This window comes from Coregonus lavaretus, assembly GCF_964263955.1.
Source record: "Coregonus lavaretus genome assembly, chromosome: 9".
In the NCBI taxonomy this organism is placed as follows: domain Eukaryota; kingdom Metazoa; phylum Chordata; class Actinopteri; order Salmoniformes; family Salmonidae; genus Coregonus; species Coregonus lavaretus.
In genome coordinates this window covers 54988023-55003806 of record NC_139996.1, presented here as the reverse complement: position 1 = coordinate 55003806, position 15784 = coordinate 54988023, and the positions used below count along the sequence as shown (strand labels likewise).

At 48.0% G+C, this 15784-nt stretch overlaps 1 protein-coding gene across 1 annotated transcript in view; it reads right to left on the bottom strand.

The window, feature by feature from the left end:
- Positions 1–3755: 3755 nt before the first annotated feature.
- Positions 3756–15784, bottom strand: part of th (tyrosine hydroxylase) — a gene marked incomplete at both ends in the record, with an annotated part of 24414 nt that continues 12385 nt past the window's right edge. Inside the window, one exon of the mRNA XM_084169331.1 lies at positions 3756–4123. Within this exon, the coding sequence (XP_084025457.1) occupies positions 3756–4123 (368 nt within the window). The remainder of the gene's footprint in view (positions 4124–15784) is intronic.

The following is a 15784-nucleotide window of genomic DNA, read 5'->3' as shown; positions in this document are numbered from 1 at the left end:
GGGAGCCCATTACTTTAAGACATGAAGGTCAGTCAATATGGAACATTTCAATAACTTTTAAAGTTTCTTCAACTGCAGTTGCAAAAACCATCAAGCGCTATGATGAAACTGTCTTTCATGAGGACCACCACAGGAATGGAAGACCCAGAGTTACCTCTGCTGCAGAAGATCAGTTCATTAGAGTTACCAGCCTCAGGAATTGCAGCCCAAATAAATGCTTCACAGAGTTCAAGTCACGGACACATCTCAACATCAACTGTTCAGAGGGGACTGTGTTTATCATGCCTTCATGGTCGAATTGCTGCAAAGAAACCACTACTAAAGGACACCAATAAGAAGATGAGACCTGCTTGGGCCAAGAAATACGAGCAATGGACATTAGACCAGTAGAAATGTGTCCTTTGGTCTGGAGTCCAAATTTGAGATTTTTGGTTCCAACCACCGTGTCTTTGTGAGACGCGGTGTGGGTGAACGGATGATCTCTACATGTGTAGTTCCCACCGTAAAGCATGGAGGAGGAGGTGTTATGGTTTGGGGGTGCTTTGCTGGTGTCTGTGATTTATTTAGAATTCAAGGCATACTTAACCAGCATGGCTACCACAGCATTCTGCAGCGATATGCCATCCCATCTGGTTTGGGCTTAGTGGGACTATCATTTGTTTTTCAACAGGACAATGACCCAACACACCACCAGGCTGTATAAGGGCTATTTTACCAAGAAGGAGAGTGATGGAGTGCTGCATCAGATGACCTGGCCTCCACAATTCCCCGACCTCAACCCAATTGAGACGGTTTTGGATGAGTCGGACCACAGAGTGAAGGAAAAGCAGCCAACAAGTCCTAAGCATATGTGGGAACTCCTTCAAGACTGTTGGAAAAGCATTCCAGGTGAAGCTTGTTGAGAGAATGCAAAGAGTGTGCAAAGCTGTCATCAATGCAAACGGAGGCTATTTGAAGAATCTCAAATATAAAATATATTTTGATTTGTTTAACACTTTTTTGGTTACTTCATGATTCCATATGTGTTATTTCATAGTTTTGATGTCTTCACTATTATTCTACAATGTAGAAAATAGTAAAGATAAAGAAAAACCCTTGAATGAGTAGGTGTGTCCAAACTTCTGACTGGTACTGTAAGTGGTGCGTGCCGGCAGTCTATCACGTAACCTCTGACAATCACTCAGAGCCATTCAGTGTTGTTGTTTATGTATGTAGCTAGTGGGTTAAGCTATAGCATTAGCAATGTCTTTCGAAAGGAGACAACTCACAAATGCGGAAATTTGGGAGATTTTTGTAAATTCAGACAATGAGTCAGAGTATGAAAGTCAGGAATCAGATTTTGACAGTGACAGTGAGTAGCTGCCCCCCAACCTTGTAGCCATTGATAACCCTGAATCTGAGGACCCCTTGCCCACTGATGAAGTCCCAGTGGATGTACAGGAGGTTGTGGTAGCTGGAAGGCCGGCAGCCATTTCATCCCTCCTGGCCCTGCTGTTTGCGTTGATGAGTCCCAGTCTGGAGTGCAAAGCCCCTTGGCATTTCCCTCTGAGGCAGAGTGCTTCAAGCTGTTTCTGACAGAGGAGCTGGTGTGAGACACAGTGGAGGAGACCAATCACTATGCCTTGGAGCTACAGGAGAAGAGAGAGCCAGGAGTGAGGGGGAAACTCGCTAAATGGGTGACAACCACAATTAGTGAAATGTAAACCTTCCTGGTGACAGTCCTTCTCATGTGAATAGTGAAGAAGAACTCCCTAAGAGAATACTGGAGCACAGATCCTATGTTTGCAATTCCCTTCTTTGCCACCCTCTTTTCCTCTTTTCTGCTGCGATGCCTGCATTTCATCAACAATGCTACTGCCAACCTAAATGGCCCATTTACACAAAATAAGAAATGTTCTTACCAGCCTGACTGACATCAGCATTTGAGTCCCTGATGTTATGGAAGGGTAGACTGGCGTTCTGTCAATATATTCCCTCCAAAAAGCACAGGTTTGGGTTCAAGTTATTTTATGTGCTATGTAAAGACAGGATTTGTCCAGGATATTATAGTCTACACAGGGTCCACCACTGACATCCAACAGAATGAGGGGCTTGGGGTGTCCGGGTCTGTGATGATGACCATGCTGGCTCCTCATCTCGGGAAGGGACACACTTTGTATGTGGACAATTGGTACAGCAGGCCCACACTCTTCCAGCATCTGCTCTCCAACAGCACAGGAGCCTATGGCACAGTCAGGTCGAACAGGAAAGGGATGCAGGCATTCGGAAGCAGGGAGATGCAGAGGGTGAGGTGGAGTTCAAGGAGAACGGTCAACAGCTGGCAGTAAAGTGGCACGACAAACAAGACGTCCATGTCCTCTCCACTGTCCATACAGCAACCATGTCGGTCACACAGTAGGTGGACCCCCTGACGGGAGAGAGAAAGCAGACTGTGTGCTTGACCATAATCTCAAAATGGGGGCAGTGGATAAGGCGGACATGATAACCAGCTTTGTGGAATGCGATCGGAAAACTACCAAGTGGTATAAGAATATATTTTTCCATCTGATCGACACTGCTGTCCTCAATGGCCACATAGTTCACCACCAGCTAACAGGTGAGATGATTACTGAACAAGATTTATTTTGTAATTGGACGTACAGTTCACATACAAATCACATACAGTTCCATTATGCAATTATATTGACTATATCTCACCCACCTACCCACTGCCTCATCATCCTCTCCCCTCCCTCATCCTCCCCACTCCCTCTCCCCCATAGGTAAAGTAATTACCTACCAAAAGTAGAGAGAAAACCTCATGAGAGAGCTGCTGGGGGAGTACCACATCCCTCAGTGTCCGTCCACTGGGGGCTGTCCTGCTGCAAACAATCCCTTACGTCTCACTGCACTGCATTTTCCCTGTGAAGTCCCTCAAACTTCTGCTCAAGGCAATCACACACGGAGGCACTGCAAAGTCTGCCTGTCTGGCACCAGGAGAAGGAAGCAGAGGAGGTTGAAAAAGTACTTATGTTTAGCTTGTGACACACCCTTGTGTGTTTCACCATGCTTTGGGGAGTACCATACGCTCAAGCACTATTGAGCACATCTGCAGCAAGTACTGACTGACTGACTTGACAAGTGACCTGCCATGATGCTATGCCTTTAGTTGTTGTTCAATCACTGCATACATATTGAAATATGGATTATGCATATTCATAAGTTGTCCGTTTTTTCTTGATTTTTTTTTTTCCTCTAGTAAAACGAGTTGGTTGTTGTTCAACCACCACCAATACTTTAATAAAATAGACAACCAATACATATAGGCCTATATGTTTTCTTCTTGTGTTTTCATCAAGTAAAACTGTTAAGGAGAGTATGTTCAAACAGTATTGTAACGACGGCACAGGGAGTCAAGAAGTAGGTGCAGATGGTGAGTTTAATAATAATGAACACAGAGAGTTCCAAAACCAGAGACGCGTCTGGACATGAAAACAAAACAAATACTGCCTGATGATTGAGGCTTACTGAGGGCTATATGAAGGGAGAGTAATCAGGGTGGTGATGAAGTCCAGGTGTGCTTAACGATGGGGAGCAGGTGTGCGCAATGATGGTTGCCAGGTGTGCGCAATTTGGGTTGCCAGGACCGGTGGTTAGTAGACCGGCGACGTCGAGCGCTGGAGGGAGGGAGCAGGGGTAGGTGGAGCGGGAGGTTCCTGGTGGAGAGCCAGATGCAATCACCAGAATGGAACACGGGGGCCTCACTGTGGTAGCGGTCAGCCTGATCCTTCTGACAGCGGACGGACGCGCTGGAGCCTCACGTGGGCGGCGTTCCACACCTCTTCTGCACGCCAGAACCACTCGTCAACTGCAGGGGCCTCGGTCTGGCTCGGAGTCCACAGAGCCAGGGCCGGCTGATATCCCAGGACGCACTGGAAGGGAGTCAGCCCGGTGGAGGTTTGACAAAGTGAGTCCTGGGCATATTCCGCCCAGGGAAGGAACTGGGCCCACTCCCCCAGCCGGGCCTGGCAGTGACTCCTTAGGAACCTCCCCAGCTCCTGGTTGGTCCTCTCCACCTGACCATTAGACTGAGGCCAGTACCCGGATGTGAGGCTGACCGTGGCCCCCAGCTTCTCCTTAAAGGCTTTTTTTTGGGGGGGAGGGGGGGTAGATCAGCTTAATATTGCAGATAGATTGTAACTTCCATCAATGTAATTGTCTGCATCACTTCCAATCCCCCATGTTATATACATATATACATACATATACAGTGGGGGAAAAAAGTATTTAGTCAGCCACCAATTGTGCAAGTTCTCCCACTTAAAAAGATGAGAGAGGCCTGTAATTTTCATCATAGGTACACGTCAACTATGACAGACAAAATTAGGAAAAAATATCCAGAAAATCACATTGTAGGATTTTTTATGAATTTATTTGCAAATTATGGTGGAAAATAAGTATTTGGTCACCTACAAACAAGCAAGATTTCTGGCTCTCACAGACCTGTAACTTCTTCTTTAAAAGGCTCCTCTGTCCTCCACTCGTTACCTGTATTAATGGCACCTGTTTGAACTTGTTATCAGTATAAAAGACACCTGTCCACAACCTCAAACAGTCACACTCCAAACTCCACTATGGCCAAGACCAAAGAGCTGTCAAAGGACACCAGAAACAAAATTGTAGACCTGCACCAGGCTGGAAAGACTGAATCTGCAATAGGTAAGCAGCTTGGTTTGAAGAAATCAACTGTGGGAGCAATTATTAGGAAATGGAAGACATACAAGACCACTGATAATCTCCCTCGATCTGGGGCTCCACGCAAGATCTCACCCCGTGGGGTCAAAATTATCACAAGAACGGTGAGCAAAAATCCCAGAACCACACGGGGGAACCTAGTGAATGACCTGCAGAGAGCTGGGACCAAAGTAACAAAGCCTACCATCAGTAACACACTACGCCGCCAGGGACTTAAATCCTGCACTGCCAGACGTGTCCCCTTGCTTAAGCCAGTACATGTCCAGGCCCGTCTGAAGTTTGCTAGAGTGCATTTGGATGATCCAGAAGAGGATTGGGAGAATGTCATATGGTCAGATGAAACCAAAATAGAACTTTTTGGTAAAAACTCAACTCGTCGTGTTTGGAGGACAAAGAATGCTGAGTTGCATCCAAAGAACACCATACCTACTGTGAAGCATGGGGGTGGAAACATCATGTTTTGGGGCTGTTTTTCTGCAAAGGGACCAGGACGACTGATCCGTGGAAAGCAAAGAATGAATGGGGCCATGTATCGTCAGATTTTGAGTGAAAACCTCCTTCCATCAGCAAGGGCATTGAAGATGAAACGTGGCTGGGTCTTTCAGCATGACAATGATCCCAAACACACCGCCCGGGCAACGAAGGAATGGCTTCATAAGAAGCATTTCAAGGTCCTGGAGTGGCTTAGCCAGTCTCCAGATCTCAACCCCATAGAAAATCTTTGGAGGGAGTTGAAAGTCTGTGTTGCCCAGCGACAGCCCCAAAACATCACTGCTCTAGAGGAGATCTGCATGGAGGAATGGGCCAAAATACCAGCAACAGTGTGTGAAAACCTTGTGAAGACTTACAGAAAACGTTTGACCTGTGTCATTGCCAACAAAGGGTATATAACAAAGTATTGAGAAACCTTTGTTATTGACCAAAAACTTATTTTCCACCATAATTTGCAAATAAATTCATAAGAAATCCTACAATGTGATTTTCTGGATTTTTTCCCCTCATTTTGTCTGTCATAGTTGACGTGTACCTATGATGAAAATTACAGGCCTCTCTCATCTTTTTAAGTGGGAGAACTTGCACAATTGGTGGCTGACTAAATACTTTTTTCCCCCACTGTACATATACAGTGCTATGAAAAAGTATTTGCCCCCTTTCTAATTTTCTCTACTTTTGCATATTTGTGATACTGAATATTATCAGATCTTCAACCAAAACCTAATATTAGATAAAGGGAACATAAGTGAACAAATAACACAACAATTACATATTTATTTCATAAACAAAGTTATGCAACACCCAAACTCTGCATTCCACAGTAAGAACATCATACGAAAGGTCAAGCATGGTGGTGGTGGTGTGATGTTTTGGGGATGTTTTGCTGCCTCAGGACCTGGACGACTTGCCTTAATAGAAGGAACCATGAATTCTGCTCTGTATCAGAGAATTCTACAGGAGAATGTCAGACCATCCATCTGTGAGCTGAAGCTGAAGCGCAGCTGGGTCATGCAGCAAGACAAGGATTCCAAACACACAATCAAGTCTACATGAAAATTGCTAAAAAGCAACAAATTGGAAGTTTTGGAATGGCCTAGTCAAAGTCCAGACCTAATTCCAATTGAGATGTTGTGGCAGGACTTGAAACGAGCAGTTCATGCTTGAAAACCCACACGTCACTGAGTTAAAGCAGTTCTGCATGGAAGAGTGGGCCAAAATTCCTCCACAACGACGTGAGACACTGATCAACAACTACAGGAAGCATTTGGTTGGAGTCATTGCAGCTAAAGGTGGCACAACCAGTTATTGAGTGTAAGGGGGCAATTACTTTTTCACACAGGGGAATTGGGTGTTGCATAACTTTGTTTATGAAATAAATATGTAATTGTTGTGTTATTTGTTCACTTATGTTCCCTTTATCTAATATTAGGTTTTGGTTGAAGATCTGATAACATTCAGTATCACAAATATGCAAAAGTAGAGAAAATTAGAAAGGGGGCAAATACTTTTTCATAGCACTAAATACATACATATACATACGGTTGGGATGGTGTTCTTGGGGTTGTACTCATCCTTCTTCTTCCTCCAAACACGGCGAGTGGAGTTTAGACCAAAAAGCACTATTTTTGTCTCATCAGACCACATGACCTTCTCCCATTCCTCCTCTTGATCATCCAGACCGCCAACTTCAGACGGGCCTGGACATGCGCTGGCTTGAGCAGGGGGAGCTCTCTTCAGGTCATTGACCAGGTCCTGCCGTGTAGTTCTGGGCTGATCCCTCACCTTCCTCATGATCATTGATGCCCCACGAGGTGAGATCTTGCATGGAGCCCCAGACCGAGGGTGATTGACCGTCATCTTGAACTTCTTCCATTTTCTAATAATTGCGCCAACAGTTGTTGCCTTCTCACCAAGCTGCTTGCCTATTGTCCTGTAGCCCATCCCAGCCTTGTGCAGGTCTACAATTTTATCCCTGATGTCCTTACACAGCTCTCTGGTCTTGGCCATTGTGGAGAGGTTGGAGTCTGTTTGATTGAGTGTGTGGACAGGTGTCTTTTATACAGGTAACGAGTTCAAACAGGTGCAGTTAATACATGTAATGAGTGGAGAACAGGAGGGCTTCTTAAAGAAAAACTAACAGGTCTGTGAGAGCCGGAATTCTTACTGGTTGGTAGGTGATCAAATACTTATGTCATGCAATAAAATGCAAATTAATTACTTAAAAATCATACAATGTGATTTTCTAGATTTTTGTTTTAGATTCCATCTCTCACAGTTGAAGTGTACCTATGATAGAAATTACAGACCTCTACATGCTTTGTAAGTAGGAAAACCTGCAAAATCGGCAATGTATCAAATACTTGTTCTCCCCACTGTATATATATATATAAACATGGGGGATTGGAAGTGATGCTGACAATTACATTGATGGAAGTTACAATCTGCAATATTAAGCTGATCTCTCCCCCCCCCCTCCCCCCAAAAAAAATATATAAAAGAAATACCTGGAAACATACATTTACATTTGAGTCATTTAGCAGACGCTCTTATCCAGAGCGACTTACAGGAGCTATTAGGGTTAAGTGCTTTGCTCAAGGGCACATCGGCAGATTTTTCACCTAGTCGGCTCGGGGATTAGAACCAGCGCCCTTTCGGTTACTGGCACAACACTCTTAACCAACACTCTTAACCACTCTGCTCCAGTCATTATCACAAGCCCGTTCTCCCCAATTAAGGTGCCACCAACATCCACTGTTGTAGAAGGTGCAACAGGTCAGTACATCAGGAGTAAATGTCAGTTGGCTTTTCATAGTGGAGCATTCAGAGGTGGAAACAGAAGGTGCGGTAGAGAGACAGAGAGAGAGAGAGAGCTAGAGAGAGAGAGAGAGAGAGCGAGAGAGAGAGAGCGAGAGAGAGCGAGAGCGAGAGCGAGAGCGAGAGCGAGAGCGAGAGCGAGAGAGAGAGAGAGAGAGAGAGAGAGAGAGAGAGAGAGAGAGAGAGAGAGAGAGAGAGAGAGAGAGAGAGAGAGAGAGAGAGAGAGAGAGAGAGTCAAAAACAGCAGGTCCGGAGCAAGGTAGCACGTCCGGTGAACAAGTCATGGTTCCATAGAACAGTTCAAACTGGCAGAACAGTTCAAACTGGAGCAGCAGCACGACCAGGTGGACTGGGGACAGCCAGGAGTCATCAGGCCAGGTAGTCCTAGGGCTCAGGTCCTCCGGGAGGGGAGGGAGAGAGAATTAGAGGGAGCACACTTAAATTCAAACAGGACACCAGATAAGACAGGAAAATTACACCAGATATAACAGACTGACCCTAGCCCCGGCACATAGATACTGGAGGCTGAGACAGAGGGGGTCGGGGGACACTGTGGCCCCGTTCGACGATACTCCCTGACACGTAATTTTATCAGGGGCGCAACATTCACTGGGGACAGGGGGGACACACACATTCTAAAATGTCATTTCTATCATTACACTGTGATAGCTCTGTGTAGCTCAGTTGGTAGAGTATGGCGTTTGCAACGCCAGGGTTGTGGGTTCAATTCCCATGGGGGGCCAGTATGAAAAGAATAATTATGCACTCACTAACTGTAAGTCACTCTGGATAAGAGCGTCTGCTAAATGATTAAAATGTAAAGTGTAAATGTAATACTAAAATCGGCATCAGTGTCCTTTAGGGCCATGTGGATGCCTCAGAGCAGTCTGTTTCAGCTTGCTGGATTTAGAACCGCCTGGACACCACAGACTGTGCTGACAGGCTGTGTGAAGACAAAGCTAACACGGTGCTGCTGTCTGCAGCTGCTGTCTCTGTGTGCGTTGCACTTTTTCTCTGAGTTGGGAAAGCAAGCAGAATAGAAACTGGCTACTCTTTATTTGAATGATGTAGCTGGCAAGGTAATTGCTTTTCGACTTAACAGAAAAAAACTATTTATTCCTGTCAGTTTGGCACCGATGTGGATGTGATGAGGAGTCAGGCGCAGGACACAGAGGTTTAGTCCAACAAACTTTACTATAGTAAAGTGAACAATATCCAAAACACGACCTCGAAATACAGAGGCGAGAAAACTACGCAACATGCGTAAAACGAAACAAAAACATATAGAGCGCAAAACACGCAGCTCCAAACGACACGCGGACAACAACACACAATCTAGCTAACACAAAACACGGAACTTATAGGACACGTAATTAGGACACAAACTGACACAGGTGTACCAGACAGACCAAAGCAATCAACACACGAAACATACAACGGTGGCAGCTAGTATTCCGGGGACGGCGAACGCCGAAGCCTGCCCGAACCAGGAGGAGGAGCAGCCTCGGCCGAAACCGTGATAGTACCCCCCCCTTGACGCGCGGCTCCAGCCGTGCGCCGACCCCGGTCTCGGGGACGGCCAGGAGGACGCGGACCCGGGCGCGTGGGATGCCCACGGTGGAACTCTGTCAGGAGGGATGGGTCGAGGATGTCCCTCCTAGGCACCCAGCACCGTTCCTCCGGACCGTACCCCTCCCACTCCACGAGATACTGGAGACCACTCCTCCGGCGCCTCGAGTCCAATATAGTCCGGACCCTGTACGCCGGTGCCCCCTCGATGTCCAAAGGGGGTGGAGGGGTCTCTCCTATCTCCTCCTCTTGGAGTGGACCAGCTACCACCGGCCTGAGAAGAGACACATGGAACGAGGGGTTAATATTTTTGTACTCAATAGGCAGTTGTAATCTGTAACACACCTCGTTCAATCTTCTCAGGACTTTGAAGGGCCCCACAAACCGCCGACCCAGCTTCCGGCAGGGCAGGCGGAGGGGCAGGTTTCGAGTCGAGAGCCAGACTCGATCTCCCGGTGCGTACACCGGCCCCTCACTGCGGTGGCGATCGGCGCTCGCCTTTTGTTGACGGATGGCACGCTGCAGATGGACATGGGCAGCGTCCCACGTCTCCTCCGGGCGCCGAATCCACTCGTCCACCGCAGGGGCCTCGGTCTGGCTCTCGTGCCACGGTGCCAGGACCGGCTGATACCCTAAAATACACTGGAAAGGTGTTAATCCGGTGGAGGAGTGGCGGAGAGAGTTCTGGGCCATCTCTGCCCAGGGGATATACCTCGACCACTCCTCCGACCGGTCCCGGCAATAGGACCTCAAAAACCTACCCACATCCTGGTTCACACGTTCAACCTGCCCATTGCTCTCTGGGTGGTACCCCGAGGTAAGGCTAACCGAGACCCCCAGGTGTTCCATGAATGCCCCCCAGACTCTGGAGGTGAACTGGGGACCTCGGTCGGACACAATATCCTCGGGGACCCCATAGTGCCGGAACACGTGGGTAAATAGGGCCTCGGCGGTCTGTAGGGCAGTAGGGAGACCCGGCAGTGGAAGGAGACGACAGGCCTTAGAAAACCGATCCACAACGACCAAAATTGTGGTATTACCCTGAGAAGGGGGTAGATCGGTCACAAAATCCACCGAGAGGTGGGACCATGGTCGTTGTGGAACGGGCAGAGAATGTAACTTACCCCTGGGCAAATGTCTAGGTGCCTTACACTGGGCACACACCGAGCAGGAGGAGACATAAACCCTCACATCCCTGGCTAACGTTGGCCACCAGTATTTCACGCTAAGGCAGTGCACCGTCCGACCAATACCTGGATGTCCAGAGGAGGGTGATGTATGAGCCCAAGAAATAAGCCGATCACGAACCTCGAGCGGAACGTACGTCCGCCCCACAGGACACTCGGGGGGAGTAGGGTCGGTACGCAGCGCCCGCTCGATTTCCATATCGACCTCCCATACTACCGGAGCCACCAGACAAGACTCCGGCAGTATGGAAGTAGGCTCAATGGACCTCTCCTCTGTGTCCTCCTGCCGGGACAGGGCGTCTGCCTTACCGTTCTGAGACCCAGGGTTGTATGTGATCTTAAAAACAAACCGGGTCAGGAACATGTTCCACCTAGCCTGACGAGGGTTCAATCTCCTAGCTGCCCGGATGTACTCCAGGTTACGGTGATCAGTCAGAATGAGGAAAGGGTGTTGAGCCCCCTCAAGCCAATGCCTCCACACCTTTAGGGCCTGGACTACAGCTAACTGCTCCCTGTCCCCAACGTCATAATTGCGCTCCGCCGAGCTGAGCTTCTTGGAGTAGAACGCACAGGGGCGGAGCTTAGGTGGCGTGCCGGACCGTTGTGACAGGACTGCCCCAATACCGGTCTCGGACGCGTCCACATCTACTTGGAAAGGCAAAGAGGGATCCGGATGCGCCAGCACCGGGGCCGAGGCGAACAGGTTCTTCAGCTTGACAAATGCCCTGTCCGCCTCAGCTGACCACCGCAAGCGCACCGGACCCCCCTTTAGCAGGGACGTAATGGGAGCTGCAACCTGTCCAAAGCCCCGGATAAACCTCCGGTAGTAATTAGCAAAACCCAAGAACCGCTGCACCTCTTTTACGGTGGTTGGAGTTTGCCAATTACGCACAGCCGATACCCGATCCACCTCTATCTCCACGCCAGACGCGGACAACCGATAACCCAAAAAGGAGACGGACTCCTGGGAAAACAGGCTGTCTAAATATGGTTCCCAATCAGAGATAACCAGCCACAGCTGACACTCGTTGCCTCTGATTGAGAACCATTCTGGCCAACATAGAAATACAACAACTAGACACGAAAAACAAATGAAAACTCACACCCTGGCTCAACATACTAGAGTCCCCAGAGCCAGGGCGTGACAGTACCCCCCCCCCCCCCAAAGGCGTGACAGAAGATCCCACCAACACTGGACCAAGCAGCGTGTCCAGGAGCCAGAGGTATCACTAAAGGACATCAACCTCGGCTGGGCCTGGCCCACGGGGAGGAGAGACCCCCAGAAAATTTTTAGGGGGGGGCTCACGCCGTGGACGACGGGGCAGCAGGAGGCCGCTATAGAGCGGTCCAGCGGGGTTGCAGAGGAGGCCGCCAGGTTAAGGGGGCCACTGGTCACAGAGGAGAGGGAAAGTGTAGAGGCACGGCGAGAGGTACTGGGGTGTGTTACCAGTCCGGTCCGGCCCGTTCCTGATCCCTGCGTAGGGCCAGTGGTGTGTGTCCCCAGTACGGTCCGGCCTGTTCCTGTTCCTCGCATCGAGCCTGTGGTGCGCGTCGTCAGCCCGGCTCGGCCTGTTCCTGCTCCACGCACCAAGCCTATGGTGCGCATCGTCAGCCCGGTCCGGCCCGCTCCTGCTCCCCGCACCAAGTCAGTGGTGCGCTTCGTCAGCCCGGTCCGGCCCGCTCCTGCTCCCCGCACCAAGTCAGTGGTGCGCTTCTTCAGCCCGGTCCGGCCCGCTCCTGCTCCCCGCACCAAGTCAGGGGTGCGTTTCGTCAGCCCGGCTCGGCCCGTTCCTGCTCCCCACACCAAGCCAGTGGTGTGCGTCGTCAGTCCGGCACAGCCCGTGCCTGTTCCACCGGTGCCTGATTCGGCACGGGTCAGCTGCTTCACGCCGGAGCTAGAGCAATCCGCTCCACCAGTGTGCAGTCCAGCTCCGGTCAGCAGGGCCAGACCGGACCAGGGGTACTTTGGGGGGTTAGAGAGGGAGTGGGGATCATGCCCGGAGCCGGATCCGCCGCCAAGGCGGAGTGCCCACCCGGTCCCTCCCCTGTGGTCTTTGGTTGGTGCGGTCGGAGTCCGCGCCTTTGGGGGGGGGGGGGGTACTGTCACGCCCTGGCTCTGGGGACTCTAGTATGTTGAGCCAGGGTGTGAGTTTTCATTTGTTTTTCGTGTCTAGTTGTTGTATTTCTATGTTGGCCAGAATGGTTCTCAATCAGAGGCAACGAGTGTCAGCTGTGGCTGGTTGTCTCTGATTGGGAACCATATTTAGACAGCCTGTTTTCCCACAGTGGTTGTGGGATCTTGTTCCAGTGTGGTTTGTGTTTGACCGAGGACGTCACGTTATCGTTTGTTGTTTTTGTTCGTGTTTTCATTATTTAATAAATATGTTCACCTTTCATGCTGCGCCTTGGTCCTCTGTACCCGACGATCGTGACAATTCCCAGTGCTGAACTAGTAGTGTAACTGACAGATAACGTTAGATACAGTAATGTTTCATCCCCTCTCGACTGAAGTTCTGTCTGAAAATAATGAACTAGCTAGCTAGTAGCTACCACAGCCAGTTCAGCTCTAGCCTCTAGCTATCTCTCATGTAGCATTATCTAACAGCTGTTGAGTGTATGGAAATGTTTTGTAGCCTTTTTGTCCCGGTTTAACAGGAGTCAGTTTACTTGGCTAGTTTTCGTCAGTTGATGTACCATTAGAGCTAGCCAAATGTTGGCTAACATTGGCTAGCTAACTCACTAACTTTTGTAATTATTTTAGCCTCAATCACACTAGATCTGAATCAAACAATGAAACCAAAGATTTTTTAAATTATCCCAAGAGGCAAGTGAGCCGAGTAGGTGCGATCAAGTGTGGAGATGGTCTATCAGATGTCGGTCAGATGGCTTCGTGAAGTCAAATGAAGTTCAGATGAGATGCAGACGTTGGACTGGACTGACATTTGGAGGAGAGGGACTTCACTACTTGATTTGATGTAGCTAACGTTAAGTAACTATTAATTGTTGACGCTTCCAAGATAGAAAAGCAAGTTACAAATATATAGTTTAATGTTATACATTTTATAGAAATTAGATATTAAAATGTTTTGTAGTGGGCATTACCTCTTTGGCGTTAGCTAAAGTAACGTTACTGTTTGTAGGTAGCTAGCTAAGAGTTAGCTAACTAGTGTAACTAGTTAAGCTAGATATATATTATCTGTTAAAAAAAACATGATAAGGAACTAATGGTAGTTAACAGTAAGCTAAATCAATAACGTTAAATGCAATAAACTAGCTAAGGTTAGCCAGCTAGCTAACACTGTTAGTAATAGTTGTCATCATTAGTTAGCGAATCAATACTGGAGACTATTGGTAAAATATAATTGAGTGAGTTTATTAACTATAGCTAACCCATTACTCTTCTCTTAATACATTTTATAATTTAACATGGGAAAGAAGAGAGAAATAGTAGCTAGCTTGATATATGCAGTATATATTATATTTCTCCGCAAAATGGTGATTAGCTTGTTAATGTTAGCTAGCTACTGTAGATCAATAAATCAGATTCTGCACGTGCCAGAAAAATAGCAAACAGTAGCTAGCTAGTTATCATGAGTTTAGCTAGCTAATCATTCAGGACCACACATCTGAGCGCACAGGAGGTATTTGTCTACTTTAAGAGCTGCAAACAGCTAGAACACGATGAGCACAGACAAACAGAGTTTGCATGAATTAATGTACTATCTACAGTACTGCATTATTGCACCTCAAATGAGCCAGAAGCAGGTGTTGGAACCAATTTTTTTTTCAATTGTTTTGTTTTGAACAGAACCATTACTAGGCAGACATTGGAATTAATTTCCGAGAGACAGTGAGGACAAAACACGGTTCCCCCAACTCGCGGGCCGAATTTGGCCCTTGGGTGGTTTTATTTGGCCCCCCAAGTTTTCTGAGCAAAATCATTTTTTTATTAATTTGTATTTTTGAACATGAAAAACAAAAACAAAACAAAAACCGCACACTGCTCTTGATATTATCACTGCTCTTTAATAATCTTTACGTATCTGCCTCAAGGCCTTCATCAGAGCTTTTGTGTTTTTTTAATTATTACCCTTATGTAGACATAGCCCCACCCACATCCGTTCCACGCATCGAATGGGGTTGGAGTCGAGGGAAAACAAGTTAGTTGTCACACCCTGGCCTTAGTTATCTTTGTTTTCATTAATATTTTAGTTAGGTCAGGGTGTGACATGGTGAAGTATGTGTTTTGGTTTGTCTAGGGGTTTGTAGGTTTATGGGGTAATGTCTTGTCTAGGTGTTTGTATGTTGATGGCTGCCTAGATTGGTTCTCAATTGGAGACAGCTGTGGTTTATTGTCTCTAATTGGGAGCCATATTTAAGGCAGCCATGGGCATCATGTGTTTGTGGGTAATTGTCTATGTTGAACGTTTGTTGCTTGTCTGTGCACTTACGTTATTTAGCTTCACGGTCGTTTGTTGTTTTGTAAGTTTTGGATAGTGTTCGGTTTCGTGTTTTTCTCTCTTCCTAAATAAAGAGATGTATTTTGCAAACGCTGCGCCTTGGTCCGCTTCCTTAGACGATCGTGACAGAATTACCCACCAATCTAGGACCAAGCGGCGTGTCAAGCGGCAACAGGACCCACCTACACAGGATTCATGGACATGGGAGGAGATACTGGATGGAAAGGGTCCTTGGGCACAACCGGGAGAAGTTCGCCTCCCTCGTGAAGAGCTGGAGGCAGCTAAAGCCGAGAGGAGGCAATATAAGGAGCAGCGTCGGAGGGACGAGAGGCACCCCCAATAATTTTTTAGGGGGGGGCACAGGGCATGGACGACGGGGCTGACGGAGGCAGAGAAGGGGCGAATTCAAAAGGCCACCAGGTTACGGGGGCTACTGGTCAAAGTAGGGAAAGGAGGTTTGGAGGCACGGCGAGAGGTACTGGGGTGTGTTGCCAGTCCGGTCCGGCCCGTTCCAGTTCCCGGGGT